At 39.2% G+C, this 21,067-nt stretch overlaps 1 protein-coding gene across 1 annotated transcript in view; it reads right to left on the bottom strand.

Annotated features, from left to right (window-relative positions):
• Nucleotides 1-8,320: 8,320 nt before the first annotated feature.
• Nucleotides 8,321-21,067, bottom strand: part of LOC120754219 (mucin-5AC-like) — a 47,738-nt gene continuing 34,991 nt past the window's right edge. Inside the window, 19 exon segments of the mRNA XM_058421056.1 lie at nt 8,321-9,149; nt 9,669-9,774; nt 10,371-10,428; nt 11,072-11,200; nt 11,852-11,950; nt 12,062-12,178; nt 12,541-12,575; nt 12,805-12,909; nt 13,588-13,765; nt 14,507-14,538; nt 14,900-14,997; nt 15,275-15,344; nt 15,622-15,800; nt 16,703-16,901; nt 17,267-17,450; nt 18,734-18,984; nt 19,164-19,338; nt 20,188-20,411; nt 20,569-21,067. Of these exon segments, the coding sequence (XP_058277039.1) occupies nt 8,918-9,149; nt 9,669-9,774; nt 10,371-10,428; nt 11,072-11,200; nt 11,852-11,950; nt 12,062-12,178; nt 12,541-12,575; nt 12,805-12,909; nt 13,588-13,765; nt 14,507-14,538; nt 14,900-14,997; nt 15,275-15,344; nt 15,622-15,800; nt 16,703-16,901; nt 17,267-17,450; nt 18,734-18,984; nt 19,164-19,338; nt 20,188-20,411; nt 20,569-21,067 (2,970 nt within the window). The 3' untranslated portion in view covers nt 8,321-8,917.

The raw sequence follows: 21,067 nt of genomic DNA, 5'->3' as shown, positions 1-21,067 counted from the left end.
AAAATAACCTCTTGCCTCAAGCAAAACACTCTGTTTGCTACTGGTTTTATAGAAGCTTAAGGCTGATGAGGTAGACTAATGTTCCTCTACGCAACTGCTGATCGGGGAATAAATCAAATGCACAGCTATGAAACTTCCTATGTGATTCTGAAAGCAGATCTTTGTATTTCCTGGAGACGAATAACGAAATTTCGTCAGAAAAGTGAAAGCATATGAATTTAATTTAAAATATAAACACACACTCTGATTTAAAAAAAAAAAAAAGTTTAAAATATGTATTTCACAACTTTAAAAAGTTGTATGTCAATAATCAGAATTAAAGTCAGTAGCCTATATCATGTAACAGAAGCAAGGCAACTTAATCATAAGTACAAATATGCATTAAGATACATGAGACAATGGATATTAAGAATGAAACAAAGAATAAATAACAAGACAGACATAGCCTCAAGGAATACAAGCAGGGATAGAATTGCTCTTTCAGTAAGGTGGAAATCAGGCTGTCCTTGTGTACGTTTTGTTGTTTCCTTGTAAGCTACGTGTTTGATCTTGACAGTCATTACTTTTGCAGTCAGGATACCTGAGTTCATTGGCATGACACATCAGATTCTCACCAGTGCCAGAACAGCTTGGCACACTCTGTGGAGAGGAATACGTACAGCTTTAAGCCTTCCCTGTATTGTCCTGACCCAGCCCATCATCTAAACCAACAGAATCCTCAGGTTTGCCTGAAGGTCCTGTGAACAGAGCAGGGATGTGCTCCCAGCAGATGCCGGGAGAGCATCTGCTAGGACACAAACGGCTGTAAAACGCAGTACCAATGCAACCAGGCAACCAGGGCACGCCAGCAACACTTGCTGATAAAACCAAAGGGGGTGGGAGAAGGACGCGCTTTCAAAAACTAGCTGGATATATTTCTCTTTTAACCTTTTAAGAAGATAAATCCAAAATCCCAGTGACGTTAGAAACTTGACTTCATGGAGAATGGTGGAGCAGTTTGCTTTGTTCACCTGTGTATAACTACTATGTGTATACCAGCTGTATAAATACTGCGTGGGGTGTGCTTTGCCACAGGGGATATAGGATGGAACAAGGGCATTGCCGTGCCCTGTCTGCAGGGCTGAGAGGGGCTGACCCCAGCTGTCAGCAGGGCCAGGGCACCCCTCCTGGGGCCTCGGGGGTGTTGGGGACCAGTCTGCCAGCAGCACTTTTCAACCCTTTACATGTAATCTTGGGCAGGAGTCAACAGGTTACCTCGCTGAGACAGAATAACCTGTGCTCCACCGAGTTATTTTGAGGTGGAAAACTTGTGATTGCATTTGCAGTGCCTGTTTGCAGTAGGGGATGGGCTTGTTCTGATCAAAATTCCCGGGAAAACAAACAAACAAATAAACAAACAAACAAACACACACCCCAAAACCAAAAAACCAAAAAACCCCAGAACAAAACAAAAGAAAACAAAACAAACAACAACAATTTAAACAAAAAACAAAACACAAAACAAAAACCAACCAAACAAGCAAACAAAAAACCAAACCAACAAACAAAAAAAAAACAAAAAACCCCACCCACTAAGGAACTATTAAATGAAAGGTGAAAACAAAGTCCCAGCCCTTTCAGGCACAATCTTGGTTGCTGCCCCAGCACCAGAAATGCAGCAGGGCTGCCAAGTCCTCTCAGAAGGGGTTTCCAAAGAGGCAGAAATAACGTGCTGCGGGTACATACCTTGCTGTCTTTCCCCTGGAGAAGCGGGGATGCTGGTGATTTACCACCCCTGGAGCATCAGGTGCTGTGTGTTGTGGCACAGAGTGATGACAGTCCCTCTCTGCACGGGGGTGCACTGGCAGAAATCCCACTTGGCAGACCCCTTCTCTGGGAGTCAGACAACACCTCTCATCGGGGTGGACATTATCCTGAGGGGCTTTACCAGGAGCAAGGCTTTTCCTGCTACTGGTGCCCATATCCAGAAGGTCCCCTGGTGAAGAGAGTCCTCTTCCTTCTGCATTTCTCAACATTTCTTGGGAAGACACTCCTGCTGCTTGGTCAGAGTTTTGGGGTTAGGCCCTGGGAACGACATGATCTCCTTCCTCCTGACCTCTCACAGCTCCTGTACTGCCAATGTTTTGCAGCATCTTCAACAGTTTGTGATAGCCATGGGGGTGCTTTGCATGGGAAAAGCTCTCAGAAGGGTGGTTGTTCTCTTTCTTCCCTCCCAACGAGCTCTTACAGCGTGGATTAACTGGTTGTGGCACATTCAGATAAATTTGTTCCATCCCGTACTGATTATTCTGAGTCCTTGTAAAAGGAGCTTTCTAAGAGCTGTGTGGGGCACAATGTGGTTAGATTCTTTATTATCTAATGGTATTTGTGACTGAATTGTGTATGAGAGATTATTTGCAATGTGCTACATTAATTATATCTTTGATACAAGTTTTAAAAAACCATAGTTGCCAGGATTGAACCAATTTGCTACTGGGTGACTTTATTATGGACATATTATTTCTGAATCCCTAGCCTGGCCACATCAACAGGTCAGATTAACCCTCTCAGTTAGCCTAAAGTGAATTGACAACTAAGAGAAATAAACCTGACTTTAGAAAAATGGCTCCCTCCTTATCTTCACTTGTGATTCTCATGTTTGTGTGTAATTTCCAGCATATGAAGGCATGGTGATCTTATCACATTGTGCTGGGAAAAATAATGTAATAACACCAGCGTGGTCATACCAGAATGAATGAACCAAGGTAGGGTAATTTCTCTGTGTCTCTGCTAATTTTTAACCATTGTATGTTCCTCAGATGTGCTTTCTCAGTTGGGTAAGTGAGGTGTCCTTACTGAGGCATCTGGGATGCTCAGGGATCTTTTCAGCTGTGTAGATGAACCGTAGACAAGAGTCTCTAAGCCATTTTTGTAGTTTCCTGAAAGTCTTGGAGATTAGTCACAGTGCATATTTGTATTCTCCTGTGAGGTAAATTGAGACCCTGCTAGTACCATGTCCACTGTAGTTACATCAGTGTGATGCTGACAAGTTTTTCCATATCAAGTCTTAGAGCTCAGGCTGGCCTTGGTGGCCTTGTGGCTCAGGATCATTGTTTCATGTGAAATTCTGCTTCAGGAGTGTTTCTTTGGTTCTGGAAAATGCTTCTTTGGTACTCAGGCAGAAGAGCTCACGAGCTTTGTGAAGTTTGCAGGAGTTGAGTGGACTTGAACTGTACTTTGGCCTATCTCTGCAGTTTACTCTGAGCCTGGAGAGCTAAGAAGTGGCAGAGGAGAGTAGATCACACAACTTTTTAATCAGCTGAAGATCCCCTTGTGCCAAATAAGTGACTGGTGATTTAAATCTATTTTATAGTGCAGTTGTGTCACAGGAGAATATAGCCCATACTGGTTACTAGGAAAAAAAATAACTCTATCCCAGCAAAAACCAGCACACAGTGAAAAACAAACTTAATTTTATTTTGGGAAAACCCCGATAATATTGGAAATCTAAAATTTGTTTAGGTTGAAAATTTACTTATGATGGAATCTCAGCTGGGATTGAAATGCTGTTTATTGAAATACTGTTCACTAAAATCCTGTACAGTATTACTGAGGGACGGAAAACATCGCTGCCATAGCTTCCTTGCTATGTAATGTAAAAGTTAGATCAAGTGTACTGTGGCAACTTCGGTATTATGAATGCTGTAAAACTACTCCTTGCCACGAAGTATGTGAGGTAACGTTTTGCATTATCTTTAGTTGACCAAATTCAGTGTAATTGCAATTCTAATTTCCTGTAAAATAGCAGATATCTGAATAATGGACCTTAATTACCAGTAGAATGAAGTCATAAAGCACAAAAGCATTCATAGTAGGGCAAATGATAAAACTACATCTGGTAAAATAATCTCATTCTCCAGAATACAGAGCAACCAGCAATTAATGTGAGTAAGAAATTCAGTTCTGTTGTGGCAGGAGGTCATTTCACAAAGGTGTTTATTATGCCTTTTCTGCAGATTTTCATGTTGTAGCTGTGTTGCAGTTAGCAGCTTCAGTAGCTATGATATTGAGTAATGAGAGAAAGCTCAGTTTTGGCCCCACACCTGCACAGAGTTAACTGGAATGAGAGGTTTTGACTGTCTCCTTGCTGAGTGAGGGAATGGCTGCAGAGTCCACATCTGATATTCTCTGAAACAAAACCCAGTTTCAAATTTGTCTTGGAATCATGCTCCCCTCAAATATTTCTGGATTTTTTTTTTTTTTTTTTTTTCTTTTTGAAAGTCAGTGAATCCCAGTGAATCCTTGTTGCTAGTCTGGTGCAAATGCAGAACCAATGGTTTAGTTTCAGGACTGGTTACTAAGACTTTACTCATCTTCATTTTGTGAGGCTAAGTGTGTGACATATCCACAATTACAGTATTTACGAGTTCCATTTTTGACTGCCTGGACAGCCTTTGCTTTCTTAAGACAGAAGGGGGCAAAAGTGGGTTTTATTTGTATGCAAGGTTGTAACAGGAGGAGAGTAGTTAGAGACAGACAGAATAGTTTCTGTCAATTTAAGAAAACCCAAACCCAATTATTTTAATAGTGGAAACATTTGCTGGTTGCTCATTATCAAATTGTAGTTATAAATAGGAGTTAGAATGAATGCCAAAAGAAATATGAGGCTCAAGAAGGAAGATAATTTTTGAAGCTATAAGGAGCAAAGGAAAATTTGACAGTCATGACCACTGCATCCTCTGCAAAAATGTACTTCCTGTGCATTTGTAATTGTTTTATTATTACATTAACAATGTTCAAATACAGCCAGTCTCCTTTGCTGTTATAAAACGCTGTCTTAATCTGGCTTGTTGCCAGAGAGTGGCTTTTGTTTTGCAATGGTTAGAACAAAACCTACTGAAGAGGTAAAAATCTTCCTTGTTTGAGCTGGTTTTTTACTATTATAAAATGTGGCTTCCATTCTTGAGTTGTCTGTTATCAGCCTGGATCCTGTGCTATGCGACAAACAACCCGAAGTCCTTCCATAGCTGTTTTCAGAACATGATGTGGTTTAAACACTGTCTTGCTTTAGAAGGCAAGTGGAAGTGCAGTCAAAGCTGGAATCTGAATAGACATCTAATTTCAGGTTATGGCTTATATGTTGCTGATAATTACAAAGCAAAATTGAAAAGTGATTAGTCATTTGTTATTTACACTGCAGAGTTTTAATATGTTGTGTGAAGATGGAATAAAAATAAGCTGGCCATGAAAAAATTGAGCTACACAACAAGAGATCTGAGTTGAGAACAAAGGTAGGAATGCCCATTAATTCAGTGTTGAATTATTATTGAAATTAGACATTAAAACTTTGAATGCTAGTGGGTTTTTTTCAGCTGGAATAACTTTAAAGTGAATGATTTCTCTGCTTCAACTTATTTGCATTCCAACAATGATCAGATACGAAGAAAAAATAATTAAGTGATGTACAAACAAATCTTGTTATGTGAAATGGATGCTTGTAGATTCAGGAGTAAGTTAAAGGCAAAGTTCATCCTCAGGATCTGAAAGTAAGGAATAGTTGTGTGGCTCACCTTGAAGTGCCTGGAAAGAAACCCTTTTTTGACAGCAAACCTTTTCATCCAGGTGTGTAAACTGTGAGGCCAGAGCCCTCTGGTGTTGCTGTCGGTGTTACAAACATTAACCACCTACACCAGCACAGTTCAGGGTGACCTGCAGCTACTCTGACCCATCATGAAAGATCTGCCAAGCCAAACACACTCGCCCACCCAATCATTTACTGACTCTATTATTTTTCTATAGCTTAAGAAAATCATAATTTGTTTTTGACAAAGATAAACGGTATCATTTATCCTAGTTTTTAGGAAGGTTTGCTTTGGAGCTATTACCCAATCTGTGTCAGCAACAACTCAGAGCAAAGACAGGTCCTGTGTAAAGGAAAATTCAGGAAGAATCTAAGTTTGCTCTACTGCATCCATTGCAGTGCTCTGGTTTATGTTTACTCCATGTCTTGTTTCAAGATCTTTAATTTTGTCTTTAATGCCCAAAGCATGTTGTTTCCTGTCCTCTTTTTGAACTGAGGTTCCCACTTGCTCTTTCCCAGCACTGGGATTGCATTTGTGATAGAGACCCTTCCTTCTCCAAGGCAGGATCTCCAGTACTTCCTCAGCCACAGGTTTGGTGTGCCTCCATGATTTACCTTGGGTTATGCGTCCCTTGCTTCCTGTCTCCCCATGCTAGGACTGAAGCCTGTCAGTGCCCTTGCTTCTATTTCTGCTTTTTTCTTTTCTTCTCATGCCACCAAACTCTGCTGTCCCTGACATTATCACCTCTCAGTCTTCCCATGCGCCACATCTCCCCTTCTCTTCTTCCTCATTGTATTAGTTTTTTCTCTTTCAGTGTATGAAGTGGCTGGTGGTACAGATTTATTACACACAGAGATCTCCAGGAAAGAGGATATCTTCTGGGACACTGGAATACAGGCTTTGTATGGGGAAATAAGTAATGATCTTGAAGCAACATGCAGGAAACCTGACTTTCCAGTAGGTCAATGGTGGGCTGTTGTGGAGCAGCAAAGCGCATAATAATTGATTTTGTATTATAGACATTCTTCCTTTCTGCAGAATGAATAGGAGAATAATAATTTCCTAGCCTGCCTGGTAAATCTAGAAGATCTGTTACACACCGGACTGGTCACAAATTCAGTAGTATTGGGAAGGCCGGTGGATTTGCTGGGGAGGGAGGAACAGAGCAGTGTCCCACCGGGGGGGCCTCACGGGGAAGCAACAGAGCCCAAGGCATGGAAAAAACCAATTTGTCAACGGGAAGCTGGGACGGAGGTCGGGATTTCTGCCAGCAGGAAGTATGGTGCTGTTAGTGATTCTCAAGGAAAACTCAGTGCTCGCCTCTGAAGGGGGAAGTATAGGGGTGGTTATTGTTCTGTGACAGAAAAACAGGTGTGCGAGCAGCCTAAGCTGCTGCAGGACACTCCCAGGAAGCCTGTGTTGATATCCTGTTACTTCCTCTGCTGAGCCATCCAAACAGGGAGGGTAGGAGAAAGGTTTAATAAAAAAACTTCAGCTTTTTACCGTTCCCCTTACAAATCCTGGAGCAGTTAATCGTAAGATGGTGCTTGGCACTGTACAATGTACAGTGAGAGCTGTAGCGGCTGGTTCAAAGTACCCCGCTACTAAAGCTGAGTAGTGTCAGGAAAATTCCACAAATGCCAGAGGTTTGCACCCAAAAAGGAGACAGAGGAGCCGTGCAACTCAAATAAAGGGAGAGAGCCCACCAGGGCACACAGCTTGCAGGGTTCTCCCTCCCCAGGCTCCAGCGGGGGCACCCTCCTTTTATCCTGAACTCCCGGCCCCACGTAGCCCTCTTCCTCTCCCCCTTGGCCGAGGCAGGAGCAAGGCACCGCCTTCCCGAACTGCCCAGCACATCTTCCCCCCTTGGCCCTGCCCTTTCACCCCAGAGCTCCGAAACTCGGGCCCTGGAGCCCCGTGTCTGTGTCAGGAGCCGAGCTGTCCGGGCTCTGCAGCAAAGCCGCTGCCCAAAGGCACCGGAGACACGGGACCCGTGGCAAAGACGTCAACGCGCAGCGCTTCACCCGTCCAATTGTTTTAAAGACGTGAGCTTTCCTCGCAGCATAGATGTACAACAGTGCGGTTTCGGATATTTATATATGTCGCAGTGGGCTCTAAAACGTGAGACTGACCGATTTGAAATACTTTGGATAGTTCATGCCAGTCAGGTAAAAAACTTTCAGAGCTCCAAAGCATGTGCAGACTCAGAGAGGTGCTTGCTTTCTGAGAGTTCACTAATCGATAGCATCTGAAGTGATGTGCTTGGGACAATTCCAAATGTTTCGGGGTTTTTCATTCGAAGCAGTAGCAAAGCTCTACGGGGGGTTAAAGTACCACAGCTTACATTGACTTTTGACCTGGAACTATGTTTTATGGAGCCAGCAACTCACACAAGGGATTCACTGAAAAGTCAAAGCAGATGTGCTGTAAAATGCTCAAAATTTATTAATCATAATTTCTTTTTTGTGTCTTAAGGAACAAAAATAAAATAATATTCAAAAACAAAAGAAAATATACCATACCCAGACAACATGACAGAGTAAGAAATGGGACAACATTAATTCTGAAAGAAATGACCCAATAAATCAGTTTTCAAAAAAAAAAAAAAAATAATAATAAATAGTAGTGGTTCAGCTTTTTAAAGCTTCCTAGGAAAGAATTTACAATTATTATTATTATTATACTTCTGTTTATAAAAAATCCTTCATATGCCTCTGTTGGCAAATATATATATTTCTTCTGTAAACAGTTAACCACATAACAAAACAAAATAAAAAAATCCATATTTTCATACAGCTACTATGCTGATGGTATTATGTAAACAAAAAGTAGTGTGCAGCAGCTTCTCACAATAGGATTTTTTCCTTTTCCTCACAAAAACACGTAGGGAAATACGTCCATCATAAATTGTTCAAATATTGAAGTTTATAGGTTTGAAACTATATGATTTTCTGCACTCTGAGTTTTCCTCAACAAAAAAAGAAACATATAGAAGCAGAGGGGTACAGTTTTCCTTGGGTTTGGTTTGTTTTCTGGATTTGTCTTTTGATTTTTTCTCAGTGAACTGGAATGAAAATGTTTTTAAATGTCCAGCACTTCTCAGAAGACAAATGAACAGAAAATGTTAAGATGAACTTGTGTTGTACCCCTCAAGGTGTAAAAGAAAAAACATAAAAAACAACGGGAGATATACTGATAATGAAAACTGAAATTCTGTAGACAGACATACTGGGGGTCTATGCAGAAAACATCATCTGTTCATCCAAAATTTTAGCTGCTCTTGACACTTTTGTATTTTTTGAAGTTTCTTTATTTAGTCTTATGCTCAGCCCTTGTTTGAGGACTTCTCTCTAGTTCTAATTTTTGACATTCGCTTGCTCCTGAGAGGTCTTTATCTGCTGTGTCTGCTGTTGGGTGTTGTCTTGGGTAACGCACTCAGCACCCACACAGCTGCATTTCTCTACATAGGTGTAGGAGTGATCAAGGAAGGTTCCGTCACTGCATGTCAGAGTCACCTTTCTTTTGCTGGTCTTGATTTCCTGACAACACGAGCATTTGTGCACCATTGTGTTTGTCGTTTGAGAATATCTGATTGAAAAACCAATGAAAGGGAGAAATTCAGAATTTATGTGAGAAATAACACTGCCCCTCCCACCCACTGCAAAACATAACCAGAAGTTGTGTGCTTGCACGTGGGACTATTGCTCAATATTACCATTCTTACAGTATTGTGATGAAATACAGGTAAATTGCTCCTCATTGTAAAAATTCATGATTCTAAGTCTTCATTAAGACACAGAAAAGTAAAGAATTATTCCAGATCACATAGTGAGCCAGTCCAGTGAGAGAACAATGAGAAACAAATAACTTCAGATTTAAATGGGCAATATTAAAATTCAGGTCTATTCACTATGACACTGAACAGGCTTTTAAACATTGAATCTCGAGGTAATCAAGCTAGTACAATGTCATGTTAATTAGCACAATGGAAACAGTTGATAAATGGGCAGATGTTGGGCACATCAGAAAAACACTTGTGATTTGCTTGATGTAACTGCTGTAGAGAGTAGAAGACAAGAGGCCAGAATTATCTCTTCTGCCACTTACCGTGAGTAAGCATCACAGCTGCCTTCACAGTATGTTATCTCAACAGGTGCAGGAGATACACAGCCATTATAGTTGATGACAGTAGTCATATTGTGCTTCATACAAACTGAGGTCATCACAAAGCAAAGAAAAATAGGTTAAAATACATGTGCATATAAATAGATCGCAGTGTATGATAGCTTATAACTGAAAACTAAGGTGGATGGAGCTGAAATAGGAAAGTAAGTCACAATGCGTTTTTCTTTTAATTGCTGAGGGCCAAATGAAAACTGGCTTGTTTGTGTAATCAGTGGAAGAAACTTCCTCTTTTTTTTATGCAGCTTGGTGCAGGATGCAGAAATTAAGAGCAGTACTCTGGCAACTGCTGGATGCACACCCATGTCTCAGAACTGGCTTCACTTTCCACCGTAAAGAGAATGTATCTACGGAAATTGGAGAACAATCATAGTCCTCACCCTCCCACAAAAAAAGCCAGTGTTTAACAGTAGGGGATGAGAAAGTTCACCATCTGTTTCACAAGGACCTAAAATGCATAGTGGAAATGTCCTCTTCCTTTCTTTTTCCTTTCTCACCCCAGTGAAGGAGTGAACCTAAACCTAGTCAGTTCATCTCTTCTGCCTATGCACCCATTATGCAAAACGGGCTAATATACCTAATAAGGCACATATAATCAGTACTTTTAACAGTATTATTATTACTTACGTTTAGGTAGTCTTCTGCACACTAGACAGCAGCCATCATCAGATAACTTGACATCATCCTTAAGTGGGAAAATATGAAAAGATAACTCAGGCTTCATATCTGCATACCAAAGCAGACTTTCCCCTGCTTCCTAATTTTCTCTGGCAGCAGAGACTGTGTGTATTTTTGTATTTACATAGAATCTAACTTCAAGCAAGGCTAAATGTTAAGGGCACATTATTACTTTAATATTAATAAGAGTTATTTGAAAGTTGAAATAGAGGAAAACTCTCAGTTTAGTAGTATAATTCAAGCAATCAATAAAGCTCATAGCACATGTGAATCAAAATATTGTGACCAAAGCCAGCAGAGGTGAAGGATTATAACAGACAGGGTAACACAATGAATGAAATAGCTGACTTGCCAGAGGCTGATTTTTTGCTTATAGGTCACTTGACACTTTTAAGAATCCAAAATATTATTTTGTATGCTTTTCACTAATGTCTGATCCTCAGTGAGGATTGATATATCACTCATTTTAATTTTGAGTTGCTTTTCTGAGATAAAATTTGACTGGGACCAGGTTCAGAGAAGATAAAAGGGGAGTTACTTCCTGAATGATGCTTCTGCTAGTTATTTTCTTTGGACATAATGATCCTTCCATCAATGGTGTTAGGCACTGCAACCTTTCCAAAAGTGAGAACAGGTGGAACAGGACTTACTGGATCACACTCTTCAGGGCTAAAGGCAGGACAGCTTGCCTCTTTGATGACTTGAATGAACTGGTCAGCATGTTTTTCACATGTGTAAACAGTACAGTTATCACCAGGTGGATTCCAGTATTCTCCTTCCTGAAAGCAGTCAAAATTAAAGCAAATTAAAATCTTCTTATATAAAAATGAAACAAAAGCCCTCCAATGTCTTACTGCTGCTGTGTATAGTAGTTTGATTATTCCAAACAACTTCCTTGAATTTCAGCTGATAATTATTTGCCGTATTATCATACTGCTATTAAGTGTTTTTCATTAACCAAGTGAAGAGGCTCTGTTTTTATCTGGATATAGAAGTGCTTTTTGTGTGAGTAGGGTAAGTCTGTGGACTCACTTGGAAAGAATAATTTGCATTTCAATGGTTTTGTCATTAGAATTTATGGATGTGTCAAAGTGCCTCCAGAGATAAAATTATCCTTTGATCAAAATGGGTGCTACAGTTTCAGAACTGGAGGCTAACAAAAGCCCTGTATGTTCTTTCACCTGTATGTTTTCCTTTGTTGATTTCTGAAACCCAGTGTTCAGTATCATATCACAGTTGCTTCCAGAAGTCTTAGAACTGGCACTTTGTGATGTAAGGTATTGTTTAAGCTGTGCGGAGACTGTCTAGTCCCTGCCTGAGTAAGCATTTGTTTCATGTGAGAAAAGACGGAGGAAATAAATGTGACAAATACAAAGAGAGGAAAGAATGGAAAGAGTTCTCCAAAAATGACTTAAACCAGAGGTAATTACATGAAGCACGTGTGTAATGTTGTCTCCCACGGTCAGTACACAAGCTGCTGCCTTGCACGTGCCGCAGCACTGTCCAGGTTCCACTGTGTATTTATAGCCCTGTTTTGAAAGAAATAGAGAGACAGTGGCATTAAGTCAGGTCACTGACCTCAGCTGGTGGTTATTCGAACTGAGAGGGGTAGGAATTTCTGACAGCAGAAGAGCACTCACCAGTGGGCAGTATGTGTCGCAGATAACAGGCTGGCACGTCACCCTAGGGTGGTGAGGCCGAGAGGATTCCGAGCAGGTACATTCTTCACAGGGGCCTGATGGAATGGCAGCTCCAGGCTAGGGGAAGTTGGAAAACCCCATTATTAGTGAGTTAAAACAAGTTGTTCTGTGTATACACGTCACAGAAAATACAAAGATCAGCTATGTATAGGCTAAGCTACCCATAAATACAATTTTGGTTGTTTTATTTAAGTAGAGTTTCTGGTTTGGTAATATCAGTTTTGAAATCAAATTCTGCTGTTGTAGAAAGGAGAGTAGAAAATGCTTTTGCTTGTACAGAGGGTGTTAACCTCAGTGAAATAATGAATAAAATTTTATCTCAGGCCTTCCTACAAAATATGGACCATGGTGTCTCAAAAACACTGCACTGTGAACTATGTCAAGGTGTATTTTTATAGTGAGTAATTCTGCGTACTTACTGCATAATAGGTTTCGTTGACTACACAGCCCTGTCCTGTAAAGAAGGAAGAAGCAGGTGTAAGTTTTAAGAGGCAGAAATGCATGAAAAAACTTCTGTTTCATAGCTTTGTAGGCCCGTTTCACAGGCCTGTCCAGCAGCCTTAAAACACTCATTCACAGCAAGGCCCCATATGATAAGAGAAAATTTGCATCCCTCGTAAGGTTTTTGTGACTTGGAAAAATACAGCAATGAATAGCACATGAAGAGGGTGCACAATACTTACTGCATTCAAAGATAGGACAGCAGTTTCCAGGTGGCATTACTGTGATTATTTCCTGTCCCTCTAAACACTGGGGTGTGATGTCAGGGCAGAGGCTTGTGTTGCAGTCTGTTTCATGTAAGAGATCGTGGAGAATAAGCTCAGAATTTTTGAATTAAAGCAATTTTGTTTTACATGAACTTCTGAAGTTTTCCTATGGGGTAGATACAGTGTTTACACGGGATAGCCCAATGACTAATTCAGTCTACGTGCCAAGGTGTTTTCAATGTGGTGGGGCTTTCCCATAAGCTTTTTAAAACAAAACACTGAGAAGAATAGAGTGGTAATTGCTGGATTGAGATAATTTCAAAGAGAAATTTGTATCAATGGGGAAATTTGTTGACGCTGGTCTGATAACTGGTCCTGGAACTTTCTTGAGCCATTTTTAAATAGTCGGGACTATTTTTTAAGTTAATTTTCCTAATAGTGATCTTTGAAATAGAAAATGTTTTGAATGTTTTTTGAATATTATTTCAGATAGTGGCAGTATTAAAGGCTATCAATGTTAAATTATAGAAGATTTTCATTACTTTTCTATGTCTAATGATATAAAATTTTTTAATCTTTACATTTTTTGTCTTCAGGCATTTACTGTATGCTCTACAAGAAGGCTCTTAAACACCAGATGAGGGAGAAAAGCCTTCTGATATCAATACAAAGCATTAAAAAAAATGAGAAATTATTGCTGTAGTTTCCTAAAATTAATATAGAGTATTCCCCATGATAAAGAACTAAGACCGTACTTACAGCACTCAGTCCTAGTACAGCATGGATCTTCTGGCATCTGTATCTGAACAGGCATGTAACCTGGTTCTTCACAAAATACTTGCTGTGTCAGAGAACATTCATGTTTTGTACACTTCACCTTAAGAGTATTTTTGTCACAGACACATTCCCGGCAATCTTTTGTCCATTTTTCTCCTGGCTAAATAAAAAAGAAAAACACAGACAAAGAAAAGAAAAAAAAAAAAAAATATATATATATATATATAAAAATAAACCAAAATCATTTTATTTGCTTCTAGTTGACATATTCACACATATAGTGATAACTGATTATATCAGTTTTTTCATATTTTAGATTCTATAGGAAACCCTCAAACTGCTTATTAGGGGAAGGTATTGGAGGCCACTAAAAGTTCTGAGTTCACAAAGCTATTACATTCTTTTTGTTAATAGTGATAGTATGAGGGTTACAGGAGATCTAAAGGAGAAGTGATTGAGCCTTGCCTCCATTTTTGAAAAAGAAATGATCATATGACATACTCATTTTCACATTAGGTTGCTGATTTCTGTACAGCTGAGGAACTTAGAATGCAGGCTATGAACATGATAAGCAACAGGTAAACTTTGTTATCCATCTCTCCCTTCATTTCTAGTAATTTCAGTGAGCCAGATTTGTGGGAATAAAATAATCACATATGCCTGACTTCCACTACTACCATATCTCTTTCTCCAAGTTTTTTTGTTTGTTTGTTTGTTTTTCTGTATGTGAGGTTATTGAAAGAATATTTTGTCACTTACTGTTAAATTCCTTAGGGGTGCTCTAGCACTCATTACTTTGAAAGTGAACAAACATTTGTGACAAATCTTTGGCTTAGTGGAACACTAAATACCTTGTTTCACTTGTCTGTGCTCATTAAGTCACACTCGCTGTGATACTCACCCGTCTGGATATTCCATTTGATTCTCTACAGACTGGAAAGAAAAAGAAAAAAACAGACAAATAAATGAATGGGTATTTACACCACTGAAAACTGGCAGAGGAGTACATATATGCAGTTTCAAATAAAAATACTGTGAAGATAAAGCTAACAAGAAAATGAATATGCAGACTAATTTTGCTGAACTGTATAGTTCTACCATCTTGTTGGGTCTCACGTAGGGAAGGAGGATGGGGAAAAAAAAATGTAATATTGACTATTATTTTATTTGTGATTGGAGAGATTTGGGCAGGCTGATTTACAATGACCACGCAGAAGATGACTATAGAACTCAGGCCACCTGACTAACAATCCTGATCTCTATTTATTCCCCAAACTAGCTACAGATGACTTACAACATTCAGAGACACAGATGTTGCTCTCTGCACGCAGGAGTGTCATTCCTTCAGGACAGAAACAGCCTTCAGTTACTCCATAGCCAGGACGCTCATAGCTGGAATGGGAAGAATATATGTGCTTGGGTACAATACTTTTGTGGTGAGGCAGAACAGCATATCATGTCAGATACAAGAGAAACAAAAGTATACAGTTTCTGAAGGGCAACAGGAAGCACATGTTCCTAGAGCTGATTGGTATTTATAAATCTTGAATAAATTAGTGAAATTTGCAACACATTTCATTACAAAATAACTCAAATTTCTGAGGAAAATAGATGGACAAGGAAAATATAAGCAGGTGTTTCAGGCTGGTTTGTTTTTGTTTTTCCGTACCTTTCGTCACAGGTGACTGGATTAATGGGCCCACAAGGCTTGTATATCAAGTTTGATGGACAGCTGAATGCTGTATGGAAAAAGACCAAAAAAAAAAAAAAAAGTAATTAAAATTTTTTTTTAAAAATAATTTGACAGTAGATACATTTTTTCCAGGAAAATTTACTACAGTTTTGCCTTCTTAATTGGCAGCTTCTGTGAGAAAGGACCTCACTGGATTTTTGTAGACAGTAACCCTCACTGGATTTTTGTAGACAGTAACCAAGTGTCAGATATAAGATGTGTTAATTAATAAAACATTAATTTCTACCATTTATCACCCACATTTTAAGTCCTGCAATACTTACAGCATGTATTGTTGGTCATTCCTCTCCAGTCAATGCAGACACCTCTAGCAGCACACTCTGTAGCATATATCTCCAAACTGGAGCACTGCATGGATTCATCGTCTATGCGACATCCATCAAAGACACAGCCTTTGAAAAATGGTTCCGGTGGTATCACGGTATGACATTCTGCAAAAACCCTGCAGGCAGTAAAGAAAGCAATCCCCTTCTATGTTAATGAGCCATTAGACAAAGTCTGTTCCTGTCAGGCAACACTTTCCAGTTAATAGGATGTGACTCTGCTTCTGAAAGAAAGATATTATGAGAAACAAAACCCTAGGAATGGCAAAGAAGCTGGGAGATAGATTCAGGAAAGATTAAAAAATCTGAAGTGCCTTTCTAAAGTTGTTAATACTTATAGTATTTCTGTATGTGTACACAGCCTTTTAGCCGTTTGACACCAGAAATTTAGTGTAAAAAGCAACTGCACTAGATTGAGAAAAAAGGAATAAAAAAAATGTAGAAAATGTAGAAAATTCACACACTAAATAGCTCCAAACGTACTGGATACTATAGAAAGCATGTATAAGAGGGCCTTTGTAAGTAACTCATCAGAGAAAAGATTTTGTCAGCCTACACAGGAATAGGAAGTACTTCAGGAAACAAGCCTTTGCACTTTTGGAGCTCCATGTTTTAGGTGAAATGTACAAAGAATGAAGGACATTTCTCAGCTGTTTGCATCTACTCTCTTCATCTGTTTGGTAACTGGGTTATCTATGATTTGTACTGAAGACCCACTGGAAATTTAGAGTTCAGTCTTTGCTTAATAGTTAATGAGCATACTCTGGAAGTATTGCATCCAGGGAGTATTGATTTTAGTACTTGCTGTGTCCCTGATTTTCTGACTTTACCTCTCCTTGCTCAGTTACCTTTGGCATGCAAGTCATTAAGGCAGATCAGTTTCTTTTGCAAAGGTCTTTTACTATAAATATTCTGTGATTAAGCTGACATTTTCAGGTATTATCACATGCTAAAACTATAGCTATTATTCTTGTAAGATATGAGGCAGTTTTGTCTAGAAAAAATGAATTTGTTTTCTTACTCGCTCAAGATAAGCTTGCAGAGTGGAGGTGTTTGACACTGCGGCTTTGGTGGAGGTGTGGTTATAGTTGGTGGTACTGGTACTCCATGACATGACTTGTTGTTGTCAACAATCCAGTGATGAGCCATTTGGGGACAGGAGGAAATGATCTTACCACTTGGTAAACGACATTCATCTGCTTTATTGTTTGTACATGTTCCTGGAAGAGACAAGTCGGGTAAGTCTCGTAAGCCATGTCAGAGATACACAATACATTCCTGGGCTGATATGTTTAGGTGTGATGTGCTCATGAAATGCATTTTTTGCCTTGCTTCATTGGGAGTGCTTTCTCTGGTTACATGAACTTCAGGTTATGGAAAAACAAGCAGATGTAAAACCCCAGCCCCAAAGAAATACTGAGCTTTTGACACCCTACAGAAGTTGAAGAGCAGAACTGTACTCATTTGCATTTACTGCTGTTTAAAAATTTCTGCCAGTTGTAAGATTGCACAGCCAGAGTGGGTGAGCATAACTAAGGTAGGGGTGGGGAAAGGGGACTGCCTCCAATCTGTGCATCCTTCTTACCACATTGTCCTTCGGTGTTGTTGCCAAATTTGCTATATGGAAGCTTCACAGAGAAAATTAGACCACTAAAGGTGATGACAGCACCAATTTCTTCTATTTCAACAATCATATTAATGCCAAGAGTGGAGAAAGAAATGCCATCTTTTTTGAAGCCTGGTTCGACAATCTTTTTGTTGAAGTACATCTGAATGCAGGGTTAATAAAACCAAAAACACATGTTAGAATAAGCAATGCTTCTGCCTGATTGTTTTAAATAATATATTTTCTAATCTTCATAATTATGCATAACTCCATATTGTTGTTTATCACATCCAGTGCCCATTGGCATCCTAATGACGGCATATATTTGCATTGATATCTTGGCTTGTAATGCTATATTGCTAAAATGTGACAATAATCTAAGTGGCCTCTGCGTACTGTGTTCATGCTGATTGTATGCTAATACACAGTATTCTATGCACATAAATCCAAGTATTTTCATTGTATCCCTCATGATTATGTGTATTGGAAACATACTTCATATGAAAATGAGTGGTAGTTTTCTTTAGCTGTAGAAACATCCCTGCCATTATTATGTAGTAACTTCGTCAGATAATCACACCATCTCTATATTACATAGTAATTGACATTGGAAGAGTTGTCTGAATTCAAAATAAAGTCAGATGCCCTTAGTGACAGTTTTATGTAGTAGTGATCATATTTATTCATTAAACTTTTCAATTTGTAGCCTGTATCTTATATGAGCTAATGAAGGTAAACATACTTGCCTAAAAGTTTTTTGTCAGAAGTTTTTCTGCAACTCTCTTCTCACTGAATTGGGCTAATGCATGAGTTAAAATTGTCTGTTACTGTTTTCTTTCACAGGGAATAACTGGAACCAACATGTGTTTCTGACTGAGAATTTGGCAGGGCACTCTAAGGCAAGAGTGCCTATTCAAACAAATTTTCTCCCTCTATAGATTCTCTAATCAACTAATAGATTCCCCGGTGTAAGAGTAGGACAATCTTTTCATTTGTTTGCCAACACTACTTTGGATCATGAAGGTGAGGGAACAGTCTAAGTCACCCCTTTTCCTCAGCTATACCTTCCTTCACAGTAGGAAATTGAGGGGGGAATCATTTTAGGGCTGTTTGGTCCCCAGTCATCCAGCAAATAAAGGATGCATATCCATCTTCCGCCCGAGAAGAGACTCCTGCTTGCAATTCGCATTTGTGTTTCTTCAAAATGTGTTTGTTTACATAAGTGTATGACACAATCTACCAGTTTTCATGAAATAATAATTTTGTTCTTCAAACATTGTTTGCATCCAGTGTAATCCTTTTTTTCCCCCCTAGTGATACCCGCTGCCCGGATCACCTCCATGATGTGATATTGAAACAGACTCTATCTCAGAATAGCATCAGTAAGGTTTATGGAAACTTTTTTTTTTTTTTTTTTTTTTCCCAAAAAGAGAAAAAATTATTTACCACATTGGTCATCACACCATTCATGAGTTCACGAGTCAGCACCACTTCTGCAGATTTGTAGAAAATAATAATGGATTTAGGGCAGGACAGTCCATCTTTTGAATCACAGTAATAATTGTCAATATAAACACGGAAGTTGTCATATCTAGGGACAATCTGTTTCACCAGGACGTAAGTACAGTTTTCAAGGAAGGTATAATAGGTTCCATCAAAAGTAATGTAGTGAGGATCACCCCATCCACTACACACACCTGTCACAGAGAAAATATGTACAAGATTAAGATGAGAATTTATGTAGAAAAAAATTTAAAAACTGAAGAGAGTGCAATTTATAGAGCAAGCTTACGACATGAAAATGCCCATATATTCTGTGTAAAGATTAGCTTTTTTTTTTCCAAAAAATATTATTCCTGAATTTATTGGTGCTTACATTGACACTCATATCGGTAACAGCATCCATTTTCATCAGGTACCAGCAATGGAGGATATTTGTTTGCACAGGTAATTTCCTTTACAGGTGGACAGTACGTTGGAAGTACATCTATGTCATTGTCTCCATTACAGATGACTTCTGTACAGTTGGATAATTTGAATCTTTCTCCAGGCTGCAAAATGAAGAAAAAGTTTTTGTAACAAAACTCTGCAAACAGGTATGACCTTTACCCCTCTTTTTAGATTTATGCTAGAATGTTTCCAGTAATGGTGGTGTTGGAAAGGAAATTAGTATGTCTTACTTACCTTCAGTTTGGGATATTAGTGATTTTTTCATAGCAACTAGAGGTATTCAAAATTCTGATCATGATATGGGGGATATAAAATGCTTACTTGTCTAAATCTAAAAGACTAAAATGAAAATCTTGACTGATATAAAAAGTTGTCAATATTCCACATGATTAATTTTTTTTAATGCTAAAAGGAGGAGAGAACCTTAACTACACTTGTTTCTTCTGCATGAGGAGCTCTTCTGGGGATTGGGGGACGCGTATTAGGTTACAGGAACTGATGTAGTCTATTGTATGTGTAGCGTTCTTCAAGGTCAACAGAGAATATAACAAAAAAAAAAAAGTTTAAAGGACTACAGATAAAAGGGCAGGAGAACAGAAACAGATGCACGCCCCTACTGCATTTTAAATATTTCCTTCAGTGGAAAAAAAAAATCCAATAGAAAATTCCTTCTATTATGCCAGAGAGAAGATAGATAAAATATGCAATGCACGAAAGAGTTTTACTAAGAGAAAAGTAACAAAACAAAATTAAAACTTGCTTTAGCAGTACACAAACCTGAAGATCAGAAAAAGGAAAACTCAAATGTAATGTCCTATATAATGCTCATCATAAGGAAATAATAAGACAATCAGCACCTGTAACATTTAAAGACTACAAACTGTACCAATCTGGTAGCACAAAAAAATATATTATTTCAATAGTCAAAGATTAACAGAAAAATTACGTACTTTTAACGGAGGGTAAATAGGGGAAACACAACCATGAAAACCAATACTTTGAGATGTGGGAGGCAGAGGAGCTGATGTTGTTATTGTAGACCACTCTGAGGAAGTAGTGGCAGGTGAAGTACTGACATTACAGTGCACAGCATGTCGTTCAATATTACATGTCGGGCTACAGATGGCATAAAATCTACAACCTTCACTATCCATTTCGTTGTAAATCAAGTCACCTTAAATAAAAAACAATGAAGAAATATTAAATTAAAAAAAGTAAAGAAAGTAGGAAGGAAAAAGAAAAAAAAAACTTTTAAGAAAAAGAAACATGATCAAGAAAAACCACAAACGGAAAAACAGGAAATAAGACAATCAAAAATGACATAAACTAACCAGGTGAAAAAATAGCATCGCCAATCTTGCAGAAACAAGGCGTAGTTGAAATGTGAGGCAGAGGACTGGTAAAGATAGGTTCACTTCGGGTAATAAAAGGGAACGTAGTGGTGGTGGTCGAGGGGATGGGGATTGAGCAGTTGTAGTTGGGGGTGCAGCAAAGCACGCGGATCTTGTAGTTGAGGCACATCTTGAATTTGCCCGTCTGGTCCTCGTTCTTGCACACCAGTCCAAAGCGGACGTCGCACTGCACAACCTGTCCCACCTGCTGGATGGCTACGTCGGGGTAGTCCTCTGCCTGGCACTCGATCTCCTTTGGCTGCCGGCAGATTCGCTTGCCAGCGGCGCGGATGTGCTGGTAGGTTTCAAAGTCTCCCTGGTTGGGCCCCGAGGAGGGGAAGTCAACGTCAAACCATTCGCTCCAAGTGCACACTTCGGGTTCACAGGTGGTGGTGGACATGGTGGAGGAGGATGTGGTAGACGTCGTTGGCGTGGGGCG

The sequence above is a fragment of the Hirundo rustica genome, chromosome 6, assembly GCF_015227805.2.
Source record: "Hirundo rustica isolate bHirRus1 chromosome 6, bHirRus1.pri.v3, whole genome shotgun sequence".
Taxonomy (NCBI): Eukaryota; Metazoa; Chordata; class Aves; order Passeriformes; family Hirundinidae; genus Hirundo; species Hirundo rustica.
The sequence above is the reverse complement of the archived record's forward strand: the minus strand, read 5'-3'. Positions and strand labels throughout refer to the sequence as shown.